General features: G+C 39.7%; 1 protein-coding gene and 1 long non-coding RNA gene across 3 annotated transcripts in view; both read right to left on the reverse strand.

Moving 5' to 3' along the window:
* The window catches only part of LOC308705915, a 468550-nt gene that overhangs the window by 145541 nt on the left and 296866 nt on the right, over nucleotides 1–26143 (reverse strand). The gene's annotated exons all lie outside the window — the stretch shown is intronic.
* On the reverse strand, nucleotides 737–25820 carry gsna (gelsolin a). Of its 2 annotated transcripts, XM_081391205.1 has the most exons (17): nucleotides 25677–25820; nucleotides 11775–11972; nucleotides 11322–11476; nucleotides 10646–10807; nucleotides 10411–10560; nucleotides 10243–10332; nucleotides 10019–10151; nucleotides 9628–9932; nucleotides 9393–9526; nucleotides 9173–9263; nucleotides 7947–7973; nucleotides 5534–5704; nucleotides 5288–5462; nucleotides 4411–4532; nucleotides 4226–4303; nucleotides 3991–4051; nucleotides 737–2670 (listed from the first exon to the last, which is right to left on the reverse strand). In XM_081391205.1, exons 2-17 carry the CDS (start codon nucleotides 11965–11967, stop codon nucleotides 2501–2503), a joined length of 2217 nt encoding a protein of 738 aa, XP_081247331.1. In that variant the 5' UTR covers nucleotides 11968–11972; nucleotides 25677–25820; the 3' UTR covers nucleotides 737–2500. The 2 variants fall into 2 exon arrangements, with proteins under 2 accessions (XP_081247331.1, XP_081247332.1); XM_081391206.1 differs by lacking the exon at nucleotides 7947–7973 and having other exon boundaries at nucleotides 25677–25808.

Genomic DNA, 26143 nt, shown 5'->3' on the forward strand with positions numbered 1-26143 from the left:
TATACTGACACTGATAAAACTGTAATGCAGAGTTGATTATGGATAAATCCTCTTACATCCTCAGCATATGAATCCTAAACTTTGAAATTTAAAATCTAAATTGAGACAAAGGGGAATGTCTTCGATAAAGGCAGCATTAGATTCTTTGAAAAAGTCTCGCAGCGCCCTCTGCATGTAGAGGGATGTCATTGCTCACTTAGAATGACCATGGAATTATTAAAAAGCTTACCGAAGATAAATAAAATATATTGCCTAAATAAACATAGCAAGTAAAATTCATTCATAATTACTATTAATATATTAATAATTCACAATGTACGTTTTAAACAATATTATGCTACATCATCGTCACATGGCCTGATCGCAATGCACATTTAATGCAGTAAATCGTGGCCATCTTGTTTGAAGATTTGCATTTTAAGCCAATTTTTGGTTAAAATCATGTCTTAGGTTTTGGCAGATCTTAAGTCTGATTAAATAATTAAAAAATGTGGTTGTTAATACTGCTAGTAAGCTCTGGAACGTTCAAGAGTGCATCAATGTTTTTTTTTTTAATATACCATTTTATTAATATTTTAAATTGGCTTTTATTTTTATATTTTCAGTGTTCATTTTAGTTTCATTTTTAGTTGTTTTTGTTATAAGCTTTTGTCAAGTTTTTGTTCTATTTTAAATGAATTCCTTTTACTTCCGTTTTAGTTTTAAATTTTCTAATCCTACAACTTGTCACATAAAAAAAGGTTTCTGACAGACTTTAATAAGAATATCCTTGTATGTTTTCTGATACAGGCTCAAGCACTTCAGCAACATAAGGTGTACAGAACGAAGACAACAACCTAAAAGCTTTAAAAGCTTCAATGTATTGTTAAACACATGAATGAGAAAACACTTAAATACATAAGCAACAAGGTGAAGATTTTTATCAGTTCCATTTGTGCCAAAAATGAGTCGACAGCTTTTGTGCATTGTACTATGCATTTGTCCTTGTCTACAGTCATTGCCTTGTTCAGATAAATTCTTGTTCTGTCGTCTTGTCTTGGCACAACGTGTACAGATATAAAACAGAAAACAAAATAAAAGTCTTATCAGCCAGCAAAATAAAGTATACAAGATAATTCCATTCATTCATGTGTGTCCTCATTATCCAAATTGTGTAGATTTTTAGAACGCACATTAAATAACCTTTAATCCGATTTTCGCATTTGTCCGAACAAAAATCATGTATGGTAAAAATGAAAATTCACTCTCTGACGTGCACAGCAGAAATATAGTGGTTTCCCATGTTACCACAAAGCAACCTTGTGCTTAAAAAGACTACTTTGTTGGCATTATACTGAGGTAATATGCCATCGAAACCTTTCTGACGACAGTCCTCTTCAGAGATACATGGGATCTTTCACTGTTCTCTTCATATGAGAAATAGGAGATGACAGGAAGTATGACAGAGATAGATGATAGTAAAGATTACAGCAAAGACGTCAGATGACAGAACAATACGACATAAACAGAGAGCATACACATCAACATACACTCATTTATTTGAACAAGTAGACAAGAGGAAATGTATAGTATAAAGCCCAAAGCAGTCACACAAATGGAGCCTAATAGAATTTATGAAGTTGCCTAAAGTTTGGTGACTGAAGCCCAGGCCAGTAAGGTGCTTGATTTAAAGGTAGCCCTTTTCTACTGACCAAGGACCAGCTTTGGTTTTTGAATCCATGATTAAATCCTCGTAAGCATCAAATTGGTTTATCTGAGGCTATGTTCAGACTGCAGGAAAACGTGGCCCAAATCCGATTTTCTTTGCTCATACGTGACTCCGATCTGTTTTTGTCATGACAGTGTAAACAACACAAACCACATGGAATCTGATCTTTTCGATTCTGATTTGGGCCACTTCCATAAAGTGGTCCTAAATGTGATACAGGTCTGATGTTTTGCAATGTGAACTCAGTCTGAACAGTCATATCAGAATTCATGCGACTTTTACGCCACTCTAGATCTACATTCATCACAATTCTGCGCTCATGGGGGTCACTTCAAAGATTTACACAGCCAAAGTTATCAAGACATTTGCGAAAGATAGTCAGAGAAGGACAGTGATGTGTCAGAGCTCATAAGTATTACAGTGACAGCTCAATATACAAGCAAAAACATCATACATGTTTAAAAACTCTGCTCTCTTTTTTTGCATCCTCGTTTATGCCTGCGCATAAATTCGCTGGGTTCCGCGGCAGATCACAGAATAAATAAACGTGACGTCTTTTTATCGTTTTTTTTTATGCATGCGGGGCAGTTCGGGACCATTATCTGTTCCCACTGGAATCTGATACTGGCCACATTTAAAACAACAATGTGAACAGCTAAACAAAAAAATCGGATCTGAGCAATAAATGGGGATTGAGCATTAAGGCTTGCAGTGTGAACGTAGCCTAAGAGCAACTTTGATCAGCTTGCAGTAAGGCAGTGGGGTCTAAAGGTCAGGGGTGACAGCTCAAGTTCAGATCTCCAGCTCAGCCATGGCCCGTTCCAGGGGGTCAGTGCTCCAGTAGTCGTGGTCCCAGCCCAAGAACCAGCCTGTGAAAGTGGGCGGCTCAAAGCCCTGTTTAACCTTCACAATAGGTGTGCGTGAGTCGCGGTTGGCTGGGTCCGTCGTGATGTATTGTGCAGCTGGAAAGAGAAAAAAAAAGTTTAATACAGGATTCATAAAAGGACACAATCTGCTTTTGCTGTTTCAAAACAATTAAAATGTTCCACATTACTGCCACCTTTACTGCCACCTACTGGACTCTAGGATGGACATAGATACTATTAATTGAAAAAATGCCTCATGACACACTACCATACAAAAATCAGTTTTTTGGAAAAATAAATGAATAATTTATTAACTTAATGCACCCTTTCTGAATAAAAGTGACAGTTAAGATATTTACAATGTTACAAAAGATTTCAGTAACACTTTAGTTTAGGGTCCAATTCTCACTATTAACTAGTTGCATATTAGCATGTCTATTTCTAGGATATTGCCTGTTTATTAGTACTTATAAAGCACATATTCATGCCGCCTTCTGCATGACCATTCTCTACATCCCTTAATCCTACCCAATACCTAAACTTAACAACTATCTTAATACTATTAACTAACTATTAAAAAGCAGTATTAGAGTTTACTGAGGCAAAAGTCATAGTTATTATTACCCTAATCTAAAGTGTGACCAATATTTCTATTTCAGGTAAATGCTGTTCTTTCTATTCACCAAAAAATCCTGAAGAAACATTTATCATGGTTTCCACAAAAATAGTAAGCAGCACAACTGTCTGCATTATTGATAATTATAAGAAATTATTTTTGAGCGCCAAAGATTTCTGAAGGATCATGTGACACTGAAGACTGGAGTAATGATGCTGAAAATACAGTTTTATCATTATATTATACAATTATATTTTTACCAAAATATATTAAAATAGAAAACAGTTAATTTAAATAGTAATAATATTTCATATATATATATATATAAAAAAATCTTACTGATTTCAAACATTCGAATGGAAGTGCATTCTTCTCCATATACGTTATATTTTTATATCTTTTCATCCAAGCAATTAACCGTATACATTTCAACCAAATAACCTAAAGAAACCACCATTACGTTTTGAATAAAATACTGACTGAGTGTATACTAGGTAAATTCTGTGTATTGCTTATTGTTTATTAACAATGGCATGTGAAACAATAGGTGTGATTCCAAAGGCATTGAACAGTACAATCCTACATTGTTGCACAGTAAATGCATTAACTTTTGGCAGTTTTATTAAAAATAAATAGATACAGTGGATAGAGATACAGTATTCCATTAAGTGCTCTAGGTCAATTGAATATACATACTTGGCACACTAGTATAGTAGAAGTAGGATGGCAATATTCTACTTACTCTTTATACTTTATGCAGTGAATTATCATTATGATAAGTCTAAAGTGTTGATTCTCACCTGAAGACATCGCCTCAGTTTTCTCCTCATCATGAGCTTCATTACCGATCCAAACAAACACCTGTAAAACACATTAAGATTCATTAAACTTCTGTGATGTTTCATTATTCCCCTGAATGTCAGTTGCATTTCATTACATTAATAAAATAGTTGTGAAGTTTTTGCAAGCAACATAAAACTGATAAATGAGAACTCCTTGTGATGTAGAACAATCCTGTTAATGTAGTCAGTTTACCTGATCCCAGGTGTCAAGGATCATGACATCATCTGTTGCCAGGTCTTCTTGGGTCATTTCTCCAGGTACTTCTTCAATCTGCATGGATATCAGCGCATCCATATTGAGTGACTCTTCATCATACTACACTGACAATATTCTCATTCAAATCAGGGCAGACAAAAAAATATGGGTGCGTTACTCACGATGAAACGGCCAGTTTTGTTTGAGCAGGCGAACAGTCGTGGCGGGTGGGCATTCATCTTGTCCTTCAGCCTGGCGGATGTGCGGTAATCGACCTTTCCTCCCAGAGAGTCCCAGAAGCTGCCTGCAGCACAAGCAAGTATAATGAGCTTAATTATGAGGATCATACTTTTTAAGAAGAAAATAGAACATAAATATCAAAATAATAAATTGGATATAATAAATAGTTAATAAAAAACGGTCACTGATGGTTTACATAAGAGAATGAACTGGGAATTAAATATTAATTTAAAAAAAAAAAAAATATATATATATATATTTTTATTTTATTTTAATTTTTCATGCATTCTAAAAGGAACATTCACCCCAAAATGAAAATATTTTTTTTTGCCTTTTTTTTTTTTTTACATGAAACGGAAGTTGCTATAGTCTTTACTTCCCAGTTGTGATGTACATTCGAGTGAAACGACTTCTCGAACAAGAAAAAAATGTAGGGAGAGACTTGATTTTGTCAATCAGGAATTGATTGGATGGTTGTGGTTTGCTATTGTTGTGATGTCATGTGAGTGACAGGTTGTCCCGCCCTCGTGCCAGTAAACACATCATCAGAAAAAAGAAGAGAAGTCACTGCAAGTGGGAGGGGAAGTTATTTTGAGTAAAGATTATGATTAAATAATAAATACTGCAATATCACTTTTGATTTCATGGTGACTTTAAACCCAATTTATTGTAATTGTATGGAAAAGAGTGACCATCTTCGTAATTTCTCCCTTTGTGTCCATGAAAGAACGAAAGTCATACAATTTTGGCACAAAATGAGGATGAGTAAATGATGACACAGTTGTCATTTATGGGTGAACTTTTCAAACGAGTTCTCACCATCCTCTCCTCCTTCACCCAGCTCAGAGGGCGACACTCCAAGGATGTCACACAGCTGCTGCGCCCCACGTTTCTCTGTATCACTGGCTCCTCGTCCCACCCATATGAAAGACGCAGCTGGGGTCACCAGGACGAAGGCATCATTGGAGTTCAGATTGGAGGACACTGCGTCAATCTGGAGGAAACAGCAAATATTAGAAGAGGATATTTAAAACTTCCCACCAATTGAAAACTTCAGATGCTGACCTCCACCGCTCGTGTGCACCCTGCGGAGTTTGAGCGCACTTGGAACAGCCGAGTTTCAGCTGGCGCCGTCTGACCACTTTCCCTGGAGGTGCCGCCCTTGTGCACCACCATGGGCTGCCCTCCGAACAGACTGATCAGGTGAGCAGGTTCCTTACCCTGGACCACACGCACCTGAAAAAATACAGTGAGTAGACATTAAAAAGAGATAACATGCAGTCATTCTTCTGCAAAATGAAAAGGGGAAAATATTTGCCCTATTGGTTTTTCAAGAGGCTTTGGTTGAGAATTGCATTTAATTCCACAGGGTGGCACTGTTGAGCTCACTGTGTGGAATGTAGAGCTAATGCCAAAATTTCCCAGCATCCCTTGTGGTCAGCATGGTGACAGTGCAGTTGGCTGATTAACTTTAGGAGAAAGCAGAGCTTTATTAATGGTTGAACTAAAGGGGTTATTTTCTCCTTCTGCCCCAAAAACTTACATTAGAGTTTTACATTACATTTAGAGTTCCCATGATAATCTCTGCTGAATCATACTGTTGTATTCATTGCAATATAATCTAATATTTGTTCATGTTTCTATGAAATCTTAGTTAAAAGGAAAATAATTCATTTTGAATAGAATTATTTTATAACATTATAAATGTCTTTTTTGTCATTTTTGATCAATTTAAAGGAACACTCCACCGTTTTTTGAAATAGGGCTTATTCACCTTCTTTCCTACATTTAGATAGGTGGGCAAATGCATTTTTGTCTCAGTGCATGCATTGTTTTAGTTTGACAGGGTCGGCGTTAGCTTAGCTTAGCATAATGAATGGAATCCTTTGTTGCCAGCTAGCATGTCCTGAGTAAAAGTAATATATAAAAAAAAAAAAACACCTAATTACTTCTTGTGGCCTGCGTATTCACAACGAGTACAAATAGCGATGCAGATTAACACTAGGCAATTTCCTAGGCAGATATTGACTTATATATTAAGGACTATATTAGGGGGAAGCACAGGCGAAGCACTGCTACTTGGGCGTGATATCTCTGCGCCAAAGTAGCAGTGCTTCGCCTGTGCTTCCCCCTAATATATTCCCAAGTCAATATCTGCCTAGGAAATCGCCTAGTGTTAATCTGCATCGCTATTTGTACCTGTTGTGAATACGCAGGCCACAAGAAGTAATTAGGTGGTTTTTATTTTATTTTTTATATTACTTTTACGCAGGACATGCCAGACATCCCAACCTGCACAAAGTCATTTCCGGGAGTCAAGAAATCGGGTATTCGGTTCGAGGGGGGGGGGGGGGGGGGGGGATTCGGTTCTAATTAGTTCGGTTCGAGAAATCTCCAACGGGGGGGGGGGGGGTCTGATTAATTCGGCTCGAAAGTAGAGATAAAATCCCGAGGCACACTAGCGCACACACGCAAGGTCTCTCGCTCCCTCTCTCTGCCGTGCGCGCGCTACGCTTGCGCGCTCTTGCTTCCGGGAGATTTTAACTGATTTGCGGGCATCAGGGAGCCGCTATCAATATGCGGGAGACTCCCGGAACTTCCGGGAGACTTGGGATGTCTGACATGCTAGCTGGCAACAAAGGATTCCATTCATTATGCTAAGCTAAGCTAACGCCGACCCTGTCAAACTAAAACAATGCATGCACTGAGACAAAAATGCATTTGCCCACCTATCTAAATGTAGGAAAGAAGGTGAATAAGCCCTATTTCAAAAAACGGTGGAGTGTTCCTTTAATGCAACCCACACACACTTGACCAATACAGAAGATGATGGACATTCTCTGTAGTCTAATGCGTTTTACACATAAACTACATTAGCATGCTAAATGTGCTAGTTAGGTCTAGTTAACTGTGCATGACAGCATGCATAAATCCAGATAAACATATAAATCATAGTCACATTTTGAACCAATTAAAAAATAAATGTGAATGCATGATGGAGCATTTCTGTTAATGTTCACATGCTCAGTCCAACAAGTAATCTGTAATGTGGAAGACAGTTAGTTACTTGTGCAAAAATGACAAAATAACAACAATGAGAGACAAAGACACGAGTGTATAGGGATAGTATGTCAGTGTACAGAGCCTTACAAAAAAAGCGTGATAATATTTGCACATATTGATCATTCTCACTGATTATGCAGACACCAATGAAATCACGAGTTTAAAAACCCTTCAGCTGTATAAATTAATATAATGGACTTTATGCTCCTACACTGTGGAAACAGAAAAGCCATTAGAGGAACATGACTAGGAATTTCCTTCCAGATTTGTAACTATTGTTTGTGTAATGCTGTGTAAGATCATTTTTGCTTTATCAATGTGACTCAAAGATTGAGTAAAAACAATGCTGTTTGCTTGAAAAAGTGGCAGAGAAGAAGGCTCTGGACAGGGACATGCTATCCTGAGATATGGATACCTGAGTGGTCAGGGGAGCACCAGCCATCTACAGCAGGATGACGGATATGAATAACGGTCAGGAAGGAAAGACATAGAGGTGGAAGTTTGTTTAACAGATGGAAAAATCAAGGAAGGCTGATGCAGCCGGCAATAACTGCAGAATGTAGCTAAGCTTTCAAAGGCTAGAGTAGGAACCAGGAGCACCAGGATGCTTGAACTTAGTCAACATGAAATCAAAATGAGCCATATTTACTTTATTTACCATTATTTATCAGTGCATGTAATTCAACAGCAATTATAAAAAAATAGTTTTAATACTCTTTCGTCAAAATTAGAGATGCACGGATATTAAAGTTGGCCAGAAACGGAAATTGCATTACTCTTTTCTTACATACCGTGATGTATATCCCGAGTGAAACTGCTTCTTGAACAATGCAAAAAACCTTGATTTTGTCCATCAAAAATTGATTGGATCCCTGGATCATTGACGTTTGCTAAGTGCTGTGATCCCATGTGAGTGACAAGTTTTGGGAGAGGAAGGATTATTTTCCCACCCTCTCACCAGTGCACACATCATCAGAGACGTTTTTGGGAGGAGAGGAAGTTAATGTTATTAAATTTTAAAGATTATGAGGGCACATTAATTAAAAAAATATATAATTATGATGTGCACTGATAAATTATATATAAAAAACTATTCCATAAAAAATAAGATTTGCAAATTTGGATTTCATGGTGACTTTCAAATTCTGGCCGATACCTATAAGCCAATAATTATTTTCATGTTGTGGCTGATATCTGATAATTGGACAATATTAAAATTCTATACTATTTTGTCCAAATTAATTAAAAATAAAACATTAAAAACTAAAAAACAAATATAATAAAATAAATAATTTTAAATACTACATGTGAAGTTTAATAGATTTGCTAAAAAATACATAACAGTGTTATTAAATAATTTTTTAAAGATTAACTTTAAGTGAGTATTAGGTGATGGCAAAGTTATTTTTCTAAATACTGTTGAATTACTGAGAATACAGTTTCACTCAGAAATGCACCACATCACAATTGTAAAATGGTTTGTGAATGCTTTTTTATGTTGACAAATTAAAAAAAGAGAATCACTGTTGCACTTGTAATGAAAGAGCCCCAAATGACAATTTCACCATGAAGTACAAAAATATGGATATGATTGTGTTCAAGTGATCCAACAAGGTTTATTTGTTTATTCGTTAGCATTACCTGCACAGGTCCACCTCCAAGCTCATCGTCCAGTTGGGCGCCTAAGATAGCAGATGCCCCAATCTCATCTTGTGAGGAGTCCTTACCCTGCCTGTGAGAGACACCACACATCAATAGTCAGGACAACACCCCTGAATTATTACATGAAAACACATTGCATGTGCTCCAGTGTATATGGCATGACAAAGCTTTACATTGACTGTGTGAGATCAAGTCATACCAGATGTAGATGATGTGACCCTGTCTGCCTCCATGGCGGTAATTGTACAGGATAATGTAACTGTCTCCACCATAGAACTGGCCGTAAGTAGAGGGGTCAACTGGAACTTTGTCTGAACCTTCAATACGCCAGATCTATAGTTGCACAAAAATAAAATAAATACACTGTATATGTATATTCAACATGTTGTGTAACTTCAGGTTACGTTACATGCAGTGTGTGCTCACACGCTGACCTGTTTCTCTCCATTGCCATCATCGATCATTCCGTGTTGGGCGGCCATGGCTGGTGAATCATGCAGTGTAGAAGCATCAAACGGCACCTTTTCAATCTTAGCGATGCTGTTTGAGACATAAGCAATGCCCAGGCCGTCTGTCTGGTCCACATCACGCCAATTTTTGAAGAATTGTTTGAATAGAGGCGTCTCGCCCATCTCTGGGAGAATCTGAATCTGTGTTTGCTTTGGGTAACCCATTTTCTTAATGAACTCATTTGCTGCCTTCATGGCAACTTTTCTCTCTTCCACATTGGCATCTTTGCCTATAAAGTGAACATAAGTGTGTCAACAAAGAAATCTAAAAAGGAAAAAAGTCCCCTTTTTTGTTTTGTCAGTCAATGCCATTTACCTTTCCAAACAAAGATCTTGCCATCTGAGCCGTGATCCAGGATGAAACAGTCGCTTGATTCCAGTGCACTCTGGGAGAAGGGGTTCTCAGCGGCCACCAGGGCAATGGCCATGTCTCCGCTGGCATCAGACACCTGAAGTACAAGAAAACGCCAATAAACTGAATGCATTTATGATCTACAAGGGCTATTTATCATACTGGAATGGTTTATTTCCAATGGCTACCTTGTAGAGTTTGGCCATCTTCCTATTGGAGGCATCAGCCTTGATATCATCAGACACTCCTTCAGGCAGGTCTGGTTTTTCTCCAAGAACCTGCCATCAGATAGATGGGTCGCATTTTAGCGTTTTTCTTAGTTGATTTTGAAGTTGATTTTTTTTTGTCTTTCTTACCTCCAAAATCTTTTCTCGTTCCCTCCCTTCATCACAAACATACACGCGAGCGCGTCCACTGCGTTCGTTGTCACGAATGCCCTTTGCAAGCTGCGTAGCTTTTAACTTCTCAAAACGGTTACTCTTTGAACCACACCACTGGTAGATCTCCTGTAAAACCACACAGAGAGAGCAGGGTTATTTTTGAGATTTTGATGATATCAAATCTCCCTCACTCTCTTCATATGATACTCACATCACCCAAGTCCAGGATGAAGCAGTCTCCCTGGTTAAAGCTGTCCCAGCTGACTGCCACTTCTGTTGCTCTGACAACACGCCGACCTTTGACCTGTAGCACCCGCTGCACTGTCACTTCATTGGTGACAACATGATTGAATCCAGATGCAACTCCACCTTTCTGGAAAAAACAGATGTCATCAAAATTTCATGTCTGGTGATAATATTATTCCTTAATATTTTAACATTAATATTTTGTAGCAAAGAAATTAATGGTGACATGACATTTGTCAGTATTTTTAATAAAAATTATAAATAAATGTAATTCCAACAGTTAATGACCTGAACATATATATATATTAAACTTTAAACTTTATATATATATATATATATATAAAACCTTAAATATTAAAAAATTATTTCTTAAAAAATTAAGTAGTGAAGCAGTATTGTTTTAAAAAGTTATATTCAAATGGAAGTCAGTGATGAAACCACATGAATAAATTAAGGACTAATATCAACTAACCTCAACTATCAAAACTTTCAAAAATTCATGATATTTGTAGAAATTTTACTTGTGTTTTTACTTTTAAATGTGTTTGAAGACATGATCATATTTGAACATCCTTCTTTGTAAATATTTGTAAACTTCAGAGTCTTTTTCCATTTGTCCTGTCATCGATTGGACCACTCACCATGTACTGGAGCCCTTTTTTGAAATATCCCAGGAAAGCTTTGGACTCATAGCCCTGAACTTCACGGTACTGGATGGGCTTTCCACCCAAATAGTCATCCATCTGCACTGTGAAAATGGCAGCCGCCCCACTCTCATCCTGCGTGCAGAAGTCACCTGCCAGTTGAGGGAAGAGCATCTATAAGAAATGTAGCTGATGCATTTGACATTTAAACCATCTAGCTTGCCTTACAAATTAAATTAGGCAGAATATTTGCACTCTAAAAAATGCTGGATTGTAACAACCCATGTTTGGCTCACTGTTGGTTTAAAATTTTAAATTACATTTTTAAACCCAACAGTTGGGTTTGTCCGTATTTGACCCACACCAGAATTTTTTAGAGTGTACTTTGCAATGGCACTAAAATAAAAGTCAGAAATTCAGAATCTCTTCAGCAAAGCATTGTCCTCTTACCTAGCCAGAAGTGGAGGTCGTACTGTAGGTTGCCAGAACGCTGTTTGATAGTATTGAGGACCAGATAAGCGTCACCGGTGTAGAACCCTCCATAGAGGTTCTCAGGAACTGCAACCAAATCAAACTTCTCAATTCTCCACACCTGGAGGCCAGGCTCCCTGCCTGCTCGCTCAAACTCAGGGTGGTACACCATGCTGTCTAGAGAGAAAAAACACACACACATTAACAGACATTAGCCCCTTTCACATTTTCAGTCTTTAAATGACCATTTAGAGATCATGTGTGATCTCCAATCTTTTCAAAAATACTGGTAAATCAGTTCTAGCAATTTTCCGGCATGAGAAGCTGCAACAATACCAGTAAATTACCGGTATGATCCTATACCTATGTGAACAAAGAATAGGTTATGAACTGGTATGAGCATGTAGGAGGTCAGAATGTGCTGATGTAGAAGCTTCTTTTGGACCAATCATTAAGCTCTGTTGGAGCGGTTTATGGTACGCTCCACTGCTTTGAATTGTTTTTCTATGTAAACATGCGCTAGACGGATAACAGACCGCTGTGACACGTCTGGCGCTTGAGACCCTGTTTCTTTTCCGCTCATCAGCGGCTCTGTAGCTATTTCTTTGTACTATAATAACTGCAGTACTACTGTATATTAACCATTATGTGCCTCATGTTTTGATTTCCAATGACTGACATCACAGAGTTTACTGGTATTTTGGTACTGATGTGTGAATGGTATGGATGTAACATGGTTTTGGTTTTTCATGTTTCATGTCTTTTATTTTGCGATTTGCCTTTAGTCATGGTTCCTGTCATGTGATTCCCTTTCCCTCATGTGTTCTTGCCATGTGCTCCCCTTGTGAATAGGCTTGTTCGACTTGAACCGGCGCTGCACAGACTGATCGGTATGACATCAAAGTACCGCGAGAGCAATTCAAAAGCATAAGGAGCAGTCTACTTTATATTCGCTCTCGCGGTACTCTGATCGGTCTGTGCAGCGCCGGTTCAAGTCGAACAAGCCTAATGTGTCATGTTATCATTGGTTGATTTAGTCATGTGGTTTGTCAGTTCTGTTCTGTCATTGGTTCCTTGTCTCATTGCTCTCAGGTGTGTCTTGTTAGCTCATTAGTCTCTTAGTATTTATAGTTCTTGTATTTTCTTTGTCCTGGACTATCTTTGTTATGCGTAACCTGCTGTTGGTGAGTTTGTTCATACTTAAGTTTTTTTGTTTTGCCAAGCCAAGCCTTTGTTTTTGTGTATCTACTCATGTTTTGGATTAAATAAAACTGCACTTGGGTTCAGTAAGCTCGCCTCAAGTGGACTGTGTTACATTGTAGACATTGTAGACAAACTGCAAAATAAACTCTGAACTGAACTATAAAAATCCCGTGGCTGGGAGTTTCCTTCTGTGGTGATAGAGAACTGGGTTGGATGCAGGAAAAAGGAAACGTTGTGAGTCATGCTTTTGGAGTGATAATGCCAACCGTGGACACAGCCTGGCCAACCAGCCCTCACTTACAGTCACTCACCACCAGCTGTGGCAAGAGCCTCTGAGATGGTGACCATGTCAGCTGAGCTTACAGCCCACTTGTGGGGTGGAGACATGGTGAAGTTTGGAATGTCTAAGGCATGAGTCATTCAGAAATGAGACGGTAGCTTTGTAAGTCTCTTCACAGACCACAAGACATTCCTCGAAGTCCACGAAGGGAGTGGTGTTTACTAAGGATCAATATTCACCAATCATCCATCAGAATTAACTCAGAGATGTTGTGGTTTAGGATTTCTTAACATTATGAAAAACCAAACCACAGGAAGGGAACGTAATGACTGGTTCCAATGCCAAACAATTTTAAAGCACTTATGTATTTTTTCAAAGAATGAATGAGTAGGGCCTGTTATGGGTCAGTATGATTTTTTTTTTAAATATTAATACTTTTATTCAGCAAGGATACATTAAAATGTATCTAAAGTGACAGTAAGGAGAGTAAATTAATTCTGTTCTTCTAAAATTTCTATTAATCATAACAAATTAATCCTGAAAAAAAAAATTATCATGGTTTCCACAAAAATATTAAGCAGCACACCTGTTTGCAACACTGACAGTAATAAGAAATGTTTCTTGAGCACCAAACCAGCATATTAGAATGAGTTCACAAGAATCACATGAAGAATAGAGTAATGATGATGAAATTCAGCTTTGCCATCATTTTAAATATACTAAAATTGAAAAAAGTTATTTCGAATTATAATTTTTCACGATATTACTCTTTTTACTGCCTCTTTGATCAAATAAATGCAGCCTTGGTGCATTATTACCAACCCCAAAACTTTTTAACGGTAGTGTACATGCATAAGTTGTTAAAAGTATCAAAACAAGGGATGTATATTAAAATCGTGGACCATACATTAATTAATTTTATATTATGAAATAATTTCATATTAAAATTCAATACCATTTGGTCTAAACATATTTTCAAAAAATTAAACAAATTTTTAACAAAAAGGAAAAATATAATTTGAAATGTTGATCATTTTAAAACTAAATTTAGGCATCACAACATTACAATGTACAGTGTGAAAAATGGATTTTAATTTTTAAAGATTAACATTAAGTGAGTGTGGGAAATCTTAATGTAAAAATATAGGAAATAGGAGACCGTTCACAATCAAATATGCAATATAAACTGATACATCCAATATCAACTGATATCATGATATATCATGAATAAAATCATAGCTATTATGCATGCACATTATCTCTCATCATTTCCAAGAACATTAAACCATAAATCCACCATATATTCTGATCTTATTTTTCTCTCTACACTCATAACACAACACAAGACAATGTGCTAGGCAGAACTGGCAATTAAACACTGAATTAACACTGTACAAGATAAAGTTGTCACCATCCATTCATTGACACCTCCAATATTAGATCAAATCGCTATTTGGCAACACATTCTTCACAAACAGGCTTCTATTTTAAACCAGGGGCCTGCTACGAAACAAGCACTTGATGAGGAACTTGAATAGACATGCGGCCTCCATTTGTTCTACATCAGCTGCTGTCTTATCAGCATGTACACCAAATTCTATGTCGTGTGAACTAGAACTGATTTCCAAATGTTTTGATGTGCCTAAGTACATTGTATTTTCTTACATCTCTTCTGAACACATAGCATCAGTGCGACAGAAAGGCTAATTAAACAGAATATTGTTTCACGCAAATGACTGATCTCAGTCTGTAATTTACTGCTCTAGGTTTCTCTCTTGAGAACTGCATGAAATATTTAGCATACAATGGCCTATTCTTAACTAAACATCTTGTGTGATGCAGCTGATGAGTTTGCCGACGTCTGCTGCTAACCCACAAGAGACTATAAATAGCCTAGGGTCATGTGACATTTGCTTATGGGTCAAAATGGGAGGGAGATGTTTCTGGGAAGCGCCTGTATACAGTCAGTCCCTTTGAATAGGCCTTAATACAGTTTTGCAAAAAGCAGTTAAGATGCATGAAAACAGGTGTACAATATATACTGCATTTGCTGAATTATAAAGTATGCACCCAGTAGGCACATGGAATGAAAATTATACCCTAAAACACCCATTTATTTTGTAAATGCATGTTTTTTTATTTATTTTTTATTTTTTTATATTTATACAGTTTAAAGTTACAGGGACAGTGCACATTAATAAACATTTATGAAAATGTGCCAGTTTAGCCAACTTGGCTAATTTTCAACTGTAGTCCCTGGGCAGGTTATTGATCTTACTATGAACGATTTATCCATGGATACATTTCTTTTCTTTTTTTTTTTTTAAAGGTGACATATTATGCCCCTTTTCACAAGATGTCATATAAATATATGGTGGCCCCAATAGCCTATGTGTTTGTCAAATTTCAGCTCAAAATATCCCACAGATCATTTATTATAGCTTGTCAAATTTGCCCCTTTTTGGGGGTGAGCAAAAACAAATGCTGCTGCTTCCCGCCCCCATTCTGAAGAGTGACGATCCTTTACACAAGCTTCGGATACTCCAACAATAACAAAACACAAATAATCTCACTCATCCAAAATCTCAGAAATAATCAGTAGGAGTGTAGCATTACGGAGAGACTCAGGAAGAGGTTGCAACTTTTAGACTGCACTTGGACGTTTCTGAACAGTTGTTGTGGTGTGGAGTTACATTGATTCATCTAATCGACTTACATGTACCGTCATGTTTAACTTTTACACAAGTTGACACAGTTCCCTGATGTAACGAGGAGGCAGTGTCGTGAGGATCCATATGCAGCTTTATTAAAACAGAATGCAAGTTTAACAGGCAGGGTTCAATCACGGGCTTCAAACACAATGTAGACAAGGCAGAATCAAAGTCAGAGTTCAGGCTGGAAATCAGGGCAGGCGGCAAACACACAGAATAATCAAATGACAAGGCAGATGGGATCAGAATAGGCAGGCGGCAAAGTATCAGAGTCCAGTAAACAGTCCAGGTCATACACGGGAAATCACACAAGGGATAAACGCTCAGAAATGTTTGCATGGCAAGACAAGACTTCGCAATGAGGAAGCTGAGAGAACAGTTTAAATAGAGGAGAGTCAATGGGAAACACCTGTGTGTGAAATCAGCCACAGGTACGGGGCATATGGGAAATGAAGTCCATAGAGTCAGTACTCAGGTGATGCTGACCTCTGGTGGTGAGCGGAGGGAGCCACAGAGGCTGAATTCGTGACAGAGCCCCTCCCCTGTGAGCGGCTCCTGACGCGAGGAGGCAAACGACGCCGGGGTCTTCCTCGAGGTCTTGGGGCAGGTTTGTCCGGGTGGTCTCTATGGAAATCAGTAGTGAGTGAAGGGTCGAGAACATCAGCAGCATTGATCCAGGACCTCTCCTCCGGACCATATCCCTCCCAGTCCACGAGGTACTGGAGGAACCTGCCCCGACGACGAGAGTCCAGGATTTCGTGGACCCGGTAAGCCTCCTGGCCGTCGATGATGATGGGAGGAGCTCTCTGGTCACCAGCCTCATCTAGGACCTCCTCTCCACTCGGACCACCAGCGGGCTTGAGCAAGGAGACATGAAAAGTGGGTGAGATACGGTAATGGTTCGGTAAGGCTAATCTAAATGAAACTGGAGTGATTTGTCTAATGATTTTGAAAGGACCCACGTACCTGGGACTGAGCTTCTTGCAGGGTAACCGGAGCCGTATGTCACGGGTGGACAACCAAACCCATTGCCCTGGTTGGTAGTTGGGATTGGTTCGCCGATGACGATTGGCCTGTTCTCTGGTGCGACGAATGGCTCTTTGTAGGTGGACATGAGCACTGTTCCACGTTTCCTCACTACGTTGAAACCATATGTTAATTGCAGGTAAATCCGAAGGTTCCCCAGACCACGGAAACAATGGAGGTTGGTAACCAAGAATGCATTGGAAGGGGGTGAGACCTGTAGATGGCTTGCGGAGTGAGTTTTGAGCATATTCGGCCCATAGCAAATAGCGACTCCAGTCGGACTGATTCTTCTGGCAGTATGAGCGAAGGAAGCGGGTGAGTTCCTGGTTTAATCTTTCCACTTGACCGTTGGCTTCAGGATGGTATCCGGAGGTTAGGCTGACATTAATGTTCAGTAGCTGACAGAAAGCGGACCAGACTCGGGAGGTGAACTGCGGACCCCGATCGGAGACGACATCCTCCGGTAGACCATAGAATCTGAACACATTATTGCAGAGAACTTCAGCTGTTTCTAGGGCAGTGGGGAGTTTGGAAAGAGCTATCAGTCTGCAAGCTTTGGAGAAGCGATCAATTACCGTGAGGATGGTAGTGTGGCCCTGAGAGAGTGGTAGATCAGTCACGAAGTCAATGGCGATGTGTGACCATGGTCTTTGTGGGATGGGTAATGGATGAAGGAGGCCAGCCGGTAATTGACGCGGAGATTTGGAGGTATTGCAGACGGTGCAATTCTGAACGAACGTGATGGTGTCCGATCGTATAGAAGACCACCAGAACTTATTGTTGAGGAGTTGCATTGTAGCCGTTATACCTGGATGACCGGAACTTGGGTTATTGTGTACCATTTGCATAACTCTTTGTCTTAGGGCCTGTGGAACGTACGTGAGGTTTGGTGGGGTCTCGGCCGGTGGTGGCTCGGTGACCTGGGCTTCTGCGATTTCGGTTAGTATGTCCCACTGAATAGGTGCGAGAATGATAGTGGATGGGATGATGGGTTCTTGATCTGGCGAGAAGAGATCCGACTCATGAAGTCGAGAGAGAGCATCCGCCTTGGTATTTTGAGAGCCTGGACGATAAGTAACTTTGAAATCGAACCTGGTGAAAAAGAGTGACCATCTAGCTTGTCGGTGATTGAGTCGTTTGGCTGATTTCAGATACTCAAGATTACGGTGATCAGTGAGAACAGTGAACGGATGTTTAGCCCCCTCCAGCCAGTGACGCCACTCCTCGAATGCTGCCTTCATTGCGAGAAGTTCGCGGTTGCCAACGTCATAATTCTGTTCAGTGGAGTTCAGTTTACGGGAGAAGAATGCACAGGGGAAAAGTTTGGGAGGTTCACCCTGGCGTTGTGAAAGTACTGCCCCAATGCCTGTGCTGGAAGCATCTACTTCCACTACGAATTCACGTTCGGGGTCGGGATGGTGCAGGATGGGAGCGGTTGTGAATTTCTCCTTTAATGAATGGAACGCTGCTATAGCTGCTGAAGACCAGGTTAGACGTTGAATGCCCTTTTTGATCATGGATGTCATAGGGGCCGCGATACTGCTGAAGTTACGGATGAACCGCCGATAGAAATTGGCAAATCCTAAGAAGCGTTGTAGTTCCTTGAGAGTGGTAGGTTGGGGCCAGTGAACTACCGCCTGTACCTTCTTCTCGTCCATGGCAACCCCTCCAGAGCTGATCACATACCCGAGGAAGGAGATGGTTTCTTGGTGGAACTCACACTTCTCTGCCTTGGCGTACAGTTGATATTGAATGAGACGTTTCAGGACTGCTCTGACGTGTTTAACATGCTCTTCGTAAGTTTCGGAGTAAATCAGGATGTCATCTATGTAAACAATTACCCCTTGGTTCAGCATGTCTCTGAAAACATCATTGATGAAAGCCTGAAACACGGAAGGACTGTTGGACAGGCCGAAGGGCATAACCAGATATTCGTAGTGCCCCGTCGTGGTGGAGAATGCAGTCTTCCACTCGTCCCCTTCACGAATGCGAATGAGATTATAGGCACATCGAAGGTCCAGTTTGGTGAAATATCTTGCTTGTCTGAGTTGTTCAAGTGCAGCCGGGACGAGTGGTAGAGGATAACGGAACTTGATTGTGATTTCGTTGAGAGAACGATAGTCGATACAGGGACGAAGACCTCCATCCTTCTTCTTGACAAAGAAGAAGCCTGCTGATGCGGGTGACGAGGAGGGACGGATGAAACCTTTGGCGAGTTCCTCCTGAATGTAGGATTTCATAGCTTCTGCTTCGGGTTGTGACAGTGGAAAGACTCTGCCCTTGGGAGGTTGAGATCCGGGGAGGAGGTCTATGGCACAATCACTGGCTCGGTGAGGAGGTAAGTGTGAAGCTTTTTCCCTGCTGAACGCTTCGGTTAGATCCTGATAGACACTAGGCAGTGAATCTGTTAAAGAAGTCTCGCTTCGTTTCTTGACCGGCATGTTGTGAAGACAGTTGTGAAGGCAGAACTCTGACCATTGAGTGATTTGTTTCTCAGTCCATGAGATAGAAGGGTTGTGCAGCTCCAGCCAAGGAAGACCGAGGATGATGGGATTTTGTGGTGATTGAAAGACAAACAGACGGATGGTTTCAGTGTGAAGGACTCCGGTGCTCAACTGCAGATCTTTGGTGGTGAACTTGATACAACCGGAGCCCAGAGGTCGGCCATCTAGCGCTGCGACTGCCAAGTGAGAGTCATAGGGAACAAGGGGAATATCATTATTATTGGCGAAAGACATATCGATGAAATTTCCTGCGGCCCCCGAGTCAATCAAAGCTACTGTTTCAATAATTCTCCCATTTATCTCCAGAGTGACTGCAATCTCTAAGCTGGAAGTGGATTTGGGAATTGCACTCACCACTGTGGGATTGCGAGGTGGACGAGTAGGACAGGTTGCTCTTAGATGTCCCGGTAATCCACAGTACAAACATAAGCTCTGTCGAATGCGTCTCTCTCTCTCCTCCTCGCTGATGCGTGTGACGCCAATCTGCATGGGTTCTACATCTGAATTAATTGTTGAATGTGTCATGGAAGAAGTGGACAGACGGTTGGTGCGACGAGATCGGAGGAGATTGTCGATCTTGATGGACAGCTCGATGAATTGTTCCAGAGATTTTCCCTCGTCGCGGCAGGCAAGTTCAGACTGTAACTCCATAGATAAGCCTTTACGGTAGTGTAACTTGAGAGGATCATCTGGCCACCCCGTCTGCGCTGCGAGAGTGCGAAATGATAGAGCATAATCCGCCGCCGAACCCCTTCCTTGCCGGAGAGATAGCAATTGCTCACCTGCTTCCTTTCCTCCCACGGAATGCTCAAACACCTCCTTGAAGCGTTGAATGAAAGCTCTAAATGAGGGGAAGGTTGTTCTATCCTCACGCCATACTGCAGTAGCCCAATCCAACGCTCTCCCCGTGAGAAGCGAACACACAAAAGCGATGCGATTCTCATCTGCAGGGTACAACATGGGTTGTTGATTGACAAACATGGAACATTGAAGTAAAAATCCCTTACATTTGTCTGGAGATCCATCGAATTTTTCTGGGAAGGCGAGGCGAGGGCTGGTGGTATTGGGAGTAGCCTGCGCCTGAGGTGGAGTGGGGGGTGGAGCAGGATCGCTGGGTGCTTGGAGACTAAGTGTTTGTAATGCCTTTACCAGTTCCTCAGTAAGCGAGGTTAATCGGTTGAGTTGCTCCTGGTGTGTGGCCAGGACTGATGCTTGAGCCTTGACCTCGGTGGTGAAGTGGTAGAATGCTGCTGGATCGAGTTCAGGCGAAGTCTTCTGTAACGAGGAGGCAGTGTCGTGAGGATCCATATGCAGCTTTATTAAAACAGAATGCAAGTTTAACAGGCAGGGTTCAATCACGGGCTTCAAACACAATGTAGACAAGGCAGAATCAAAGTCAGAGTTCAGGCTGGAAATCAGGGCAGGCGGCAAACACACAGAATAATCAAATGACAAGGCAGATGGGATCAGAATAGGCAGGCGGCAAAGTATCAGAGTCCAGTAAACAGTCCAGGTCATACACGGGAAATCACACAAGGGATAAACGCTCAGAAATGTTTGCATGGCAAGACAAGACTTCGCAATGAGGAAGCTGAGAGAACAGTTTAAATAGAGGAGAGTCAATGGGAAACACCTGTGTGTGAAATCAGCCACAGGTACGGGGCATATGGGAAATGAAGTCCATAGAGTCAGTACTCAGGTGATGCTGACCTCTGGTGGTGAGCGGAGGGAGCCACAGAGGCTGAATTCGTGACACCTGAAGTCTTTATAAGACAGCTGCAACATTTTTTGGTCAAATAGTGTTCTGTGCTGCTCATCTGTGCAGCCAACGACAGAGCTTTGCAAAAACTTTTGCCATTGCGTTAGAACTGGTTACACGACTGTTGTCGCTTGCGAAAACCAAATGGCGGCGCTGTGGGTGGAAACGTGCAGATTAAAGGGGTAGTTCACCCAAAAATTTTAATTACCCAATGATTTACTCACCCTCAAGCAATCCTAAGTGTATATGACATTCTGTCAGACGAATACAATCTGAGTTATATTAAAAAATGTCCTGACTCTTCCAAGCTTTATATCGCAGTGAATGGCCGTTTGTTTTGAAGTCCATAAAAGTGCATCCATCCATGATGAGCTCTGGGGGGTTAATAAAGGCCTTCTGAAGCGAAGCATTCGTGTAAGAAAAATATCCATATTTAAAACTTTATCAACTAAAATAACTAGGTTCCTAGTTATTCCTAGTTATTCCTAGTTATATAAGGCCGTCTAGCCTTACATACGCGTCGATTTACAGCGAAAGTGTAACCTTTGACCTGACGCATGACACATTGATGAACGCGGAAGCGCAGAGGATAGAGCAAAACACCAGTCACGAATTAGAGAGAAAATGTTGGAGGAGCTTGAGTTTGTTGCCCAGCCCTTTTTGTTTGTACCGCGAGAGGCGTTAAAGCTTACGCTACTCCTACATCCATACATCATCAAGTGTTACTCTTTTGGCGTAAGTCGACTTGCGTATGGCTGTCTGCTGTAAGCTAGTTATTTAAGTCGAAAAAGTTTTAAATATGGATATTTTTCTTACACGAACGCATCGCTTTGTTTCAGAAGGAAAACATTTTCTATTAAAAAAATAATAAATTAACATGTACTGCGTTAGATTAAACTGAGAGGGGTCATAGCACTTGCATATTGTTGTCCTACTATTAGTTTAGCTGCTTCTATTGTTCTCATTTGTAAGTCGATTTGGATAAAAGCATCTGCTAAATGAATAAATGTAAATGTAGCCTAAGTTCTTTATTAACCTCCCAGAGCCGTGTGGAACACTTTTGGCATGGATGGATGCACTTTGATGGACTTTAAAACATAAACGGCCATTCACTGCCATTATAAAGCTGAGAAGAGCCAATACATTTTTTAATATAACTCTGATTGTATTCGTCTGAAAGAAGAATGTCATATACACTAAGGATGGCTTGAGGGTGAGTAAAATCATGGGGCAACTATCCCTTTAAGGGGCGGTAATATTATAATAAGATCCCCTTCCTATGTCAGAGAAAGGCTTAAAAAAACCAAGTTGTCACCAGTTGTTACTGGGTTGTCACTTTTCACGTTTACTGGGTTGGTAGATGCACCGGGGACCTGATTATAGCACCGAAACACTGAAAAAGTCAGATTTTCATGATATGTCCCCTTTGACAAAAGTAGGGATGCACGATATATCGCCCACCATATTAGTATCGCCCGATATATGTACATTTTTAATGTTATCGGCCCAATAAAGAAATGTGGGCGATATATTAAAGCTGATAAATAATGTGTTTTTCCTTCCGCTGAGACACTTCAGATGCGCACTGTTTTGAATTGCTTGAAGTATGATTGGAATCACTTAAAAAAGTAAAATACAGTTAAGTACTAGGCTACATGTGCAGAGCAAGTCTGTCATATAGGCTACATAAAATTATAATGAGAACATCATTATTATTGTGTCCTTGGGATATGGATTTTAATTGTGAGACTTTTGCTTTTGTAATCAGGCTCTCAAAAGTTATAGAAAAACTTGAATTTAGATATATCAGCCAATATATTGATTATCGGCTTTCAAATAAAAAGAATTATCGGTTATCGATATTAGCCAAAATGTTCATATTGGTCCATATTCATCCCTAAACAAAATGTCACAACCAGAACTCCTGGAACTTCAGAACATTCAATCAACATCTGATGGAAAGAACCAAGTCAACATCCTACATTGTTTTGTTAATAATAAGTTCATAATATAAGTTTATATAATTTTGATGTGTTTTTACTCAGATGTACTACTTCTGATCATGATCTTACGACCCCAAAAGCTGAGGAGCCATTAGTTTTGAAAAGACAAAAAGAGTCGGTGGTACCAATTTTTTTTTAAATAATTCTTTCTCATGGATTAATTTGCACGATTACTTTGCACCTGCATACCTAAAGTACATACTTAAATAGTTGTGAAGTAAGTTTGACACTGACTTCAGAAAGCATTGTAAATCTGGCATTTCCTCAGTTTTTAAAGTCCGGAATTCTGACTGTAATCTGAACCGATCTGAAAGTTCAGACACAGTGGCCCTCGGAAAATGTTGTCAGAAAGAATATAAATCTGAAGTGGAAATGGATACATGTGATGGTCCTAAATCTGTTAAATGACCAGCATATACCTCCAACTTGAATTTAACCAAACTACTGGGTAGTATAAAATAATTTATGTATTTTGACATAATCCTCAGTCTGGAAGAACTGACTAAATCATCTTCCGTTTTCCTGGAGAAATGCCTGAATCAGATGAACTCCTGGTGTGACTCAGTTTTTCCATCTAGACGTTTCTACTCATTTTACAAGCCCCAATGCTCCTGAGATAATATTTTAGCACAGAGTCTGATTCAAAGTCTTGTTTAAGCCCTTGACTGCACCCAGTGTTTACCCAGAAATAAAACAGTGACTGCACTGACTGTGTTTTATAGCCAGGGCCCATATTAAAACACAAAACTCTTGAGAATTATTTAGTTTACAGATAAACATGCAGAAGTTCAAAGTCTGAGCTATAAAAGGGTTAAGACTGTTTCTATCAGATTGATGTGGCTGATACTTCCTTGACTATTTCAACCGATTTAATGTTGAACAGTCAGCAACCAGAACGCAGTTCCTAAAGTCCCCATAAAAATTAAAATGGACAATAAATTCTTTCTTTTTTTTAATATGAAATACTGAACTATTTTTTTATTAAAGATTTGCACATCATTGTTATTTTTTAAATTCTTGTGTCCTCCTAATCTTTAATCAATATAATTTCCCCTCGCTTTTGCAGTGACATCTCTTCTCTTTTCTGGTCAGATTGGTCGGATATACGTCACAATAGGGAAACAAAATCCAACTTGCAATATTGTTTCATGCTGACTTTAATGAAAGCAAACACATGCAAATTTGTCACATTTGTCACTGATTTTGTAATGTTATGACATGATAACAACATATCACTTGCCATTACAAATTACAAAAAAATTGTGTGTTGCTGGTCTTATTCTTGTAGATGTTTACATGTGTTTCTGAGTAACTTGCATGAAGTAAATAAAATCAGAGAGAGACACAGTGTAACCTACTCTCACAGACCTCTGTCTGTGACTAATCACTAGGTATGTGTGTGTATGGGCGTGTTTGGATTAGGACACCCATGGAAAAAAGCTAGTATGTTATCAGTCTTTGTGCAAGTTATCTACCTGGCTACAGACTGCACCAATCAAACTGTACACATATGTGCATAAAATACTTCAAAATAGTCATAAACATGATTTCTGCCATGACTTATGCTGGAAGGTTGCTGTAGTTTTTCACAAGCACTGAAGGTGTTTCCTGAGGTGATGTGAAGCATTTCCTTTTTTGTCTAAAGCATCTTTACCACAAAGTTAATGTTTGTCTCAGTTGTGTGTGTTTCTATGGTAACAGTTGATGAATGTGCACAAGGGACTGGTGATGAGTAATCAAAAGTGGAACTATACAGCACATGACATGCAATCCAAATCTTTAAGTTCCCTGTAATGGCCATAAAAAAAAAGATGACTACAAGTAGTTAACAATATGTTTGCTTTCGTTATTTAGTCATAATAATTCTTTCTGAGAGACACTTGAAGGTTGAAAACCATAAATTGCTCCACCCTGCTTTGGTTTTACAGCAAAGGATCAATCGACTGAAATATCAATAATAGGCCTAAATTACTCTTTCAAATGCATATGTGACAGCAGGGCAGAGAACGTCCTGCAGACTCCGCACTTTTAAAGATCCCGTTTGCCGCATAATTAAAAGGCGCATCTCAGAATTCATAATCTCTCCTTATATGGCTTTGTTTGATGAGCATTTTCAGCGCCCGATAAAAAAAACAGCAGTTTTATCAAATACGCGATATGATGTACGGCCTACACTTGCTGAAACGATTTCAATCTGCAGAGTGTTTGAGTTCGTGGCGTGTCCCGTAAGAAAGTGTCCCTCCGTTACACACACACAGAGAGAGACGCTTGTGTGGCAAGTAACATTTCTGCGTCGTTTGCAGTGAAGTAAATCGTTACATTTTAGCTAACTACATTATTTTGTGGATGAGGAGGTTGGGGTAAAGTTCAAATAAATCAAATATAATAGACCTACCTTTAGCTGGACGACTGGAGTCTGTCTACTGTGGAGATTCAGTAAATGGTATTGCAGAATGGTTTGGACAGGACAACACCCCTCTGTTTCAGACAGACTATACTCAAATAATCCTCATCAGGGGGTGATCCTGGCATTTAAACCACACCCCTCCGACAACGGGACAAGGCAAATCACTGCCACCTACTGCGCCCCTTAGAATACTACGCTCATCCCCCCCCCCCCCCCCCCTCCAACATACCACAGTTAGCATGCTAAATGTAGTTTTATTACTCACTTCTCTGCGTGTTACTTTCCAGTCGGTCTTTTCAAGGATTTTCTGTGACTGAATGCTTTGCGAAATAACATGGTTAAAGGCCTAATCTTTTCACTTGCTAAACAATATATAGCCGAACTATATATATATATATATATATATATATATATATATATATATATATATATATATATATATATATATATATATA

The sequence above is a fragment of the Scardinius erythrophthalmus genome (assembly GCF_964197995.2).
Source record: "Scardinius erythrophthalmus genome assembly, chromosome: 17".
Classification (NCBI taxonomy): Eukaryota; Metazoa; Chordata; class Actinopteri; order Cypriniformes; family Leuciscidae; genus Scardinius; species Scardinius erythrophthalmus.

Coding starts and splice junctions, on each gene's coding strand:
- gsna (XM_081391205.1), bottom strand. CDS start 11,967: ATGGTGTACCACCCTGAGTTTGAGCGAGCAGGCAGGGAGCCTGGCCTC. Junction 9,527..9,627: donor ATGGCAATGGAGAGAAACAG/GTCAGCGTGTGA, acceptor GTGCAACTATAG/ATCTGGCGTATTGAAGGTTC. Junction 4,304..4,410: donor ACAAAACTGGCCGTTTCATC/GTGAGTAACGCA, acceptor ATATCCATGCAG/ATTGAAGAAGTACCTGGAGA.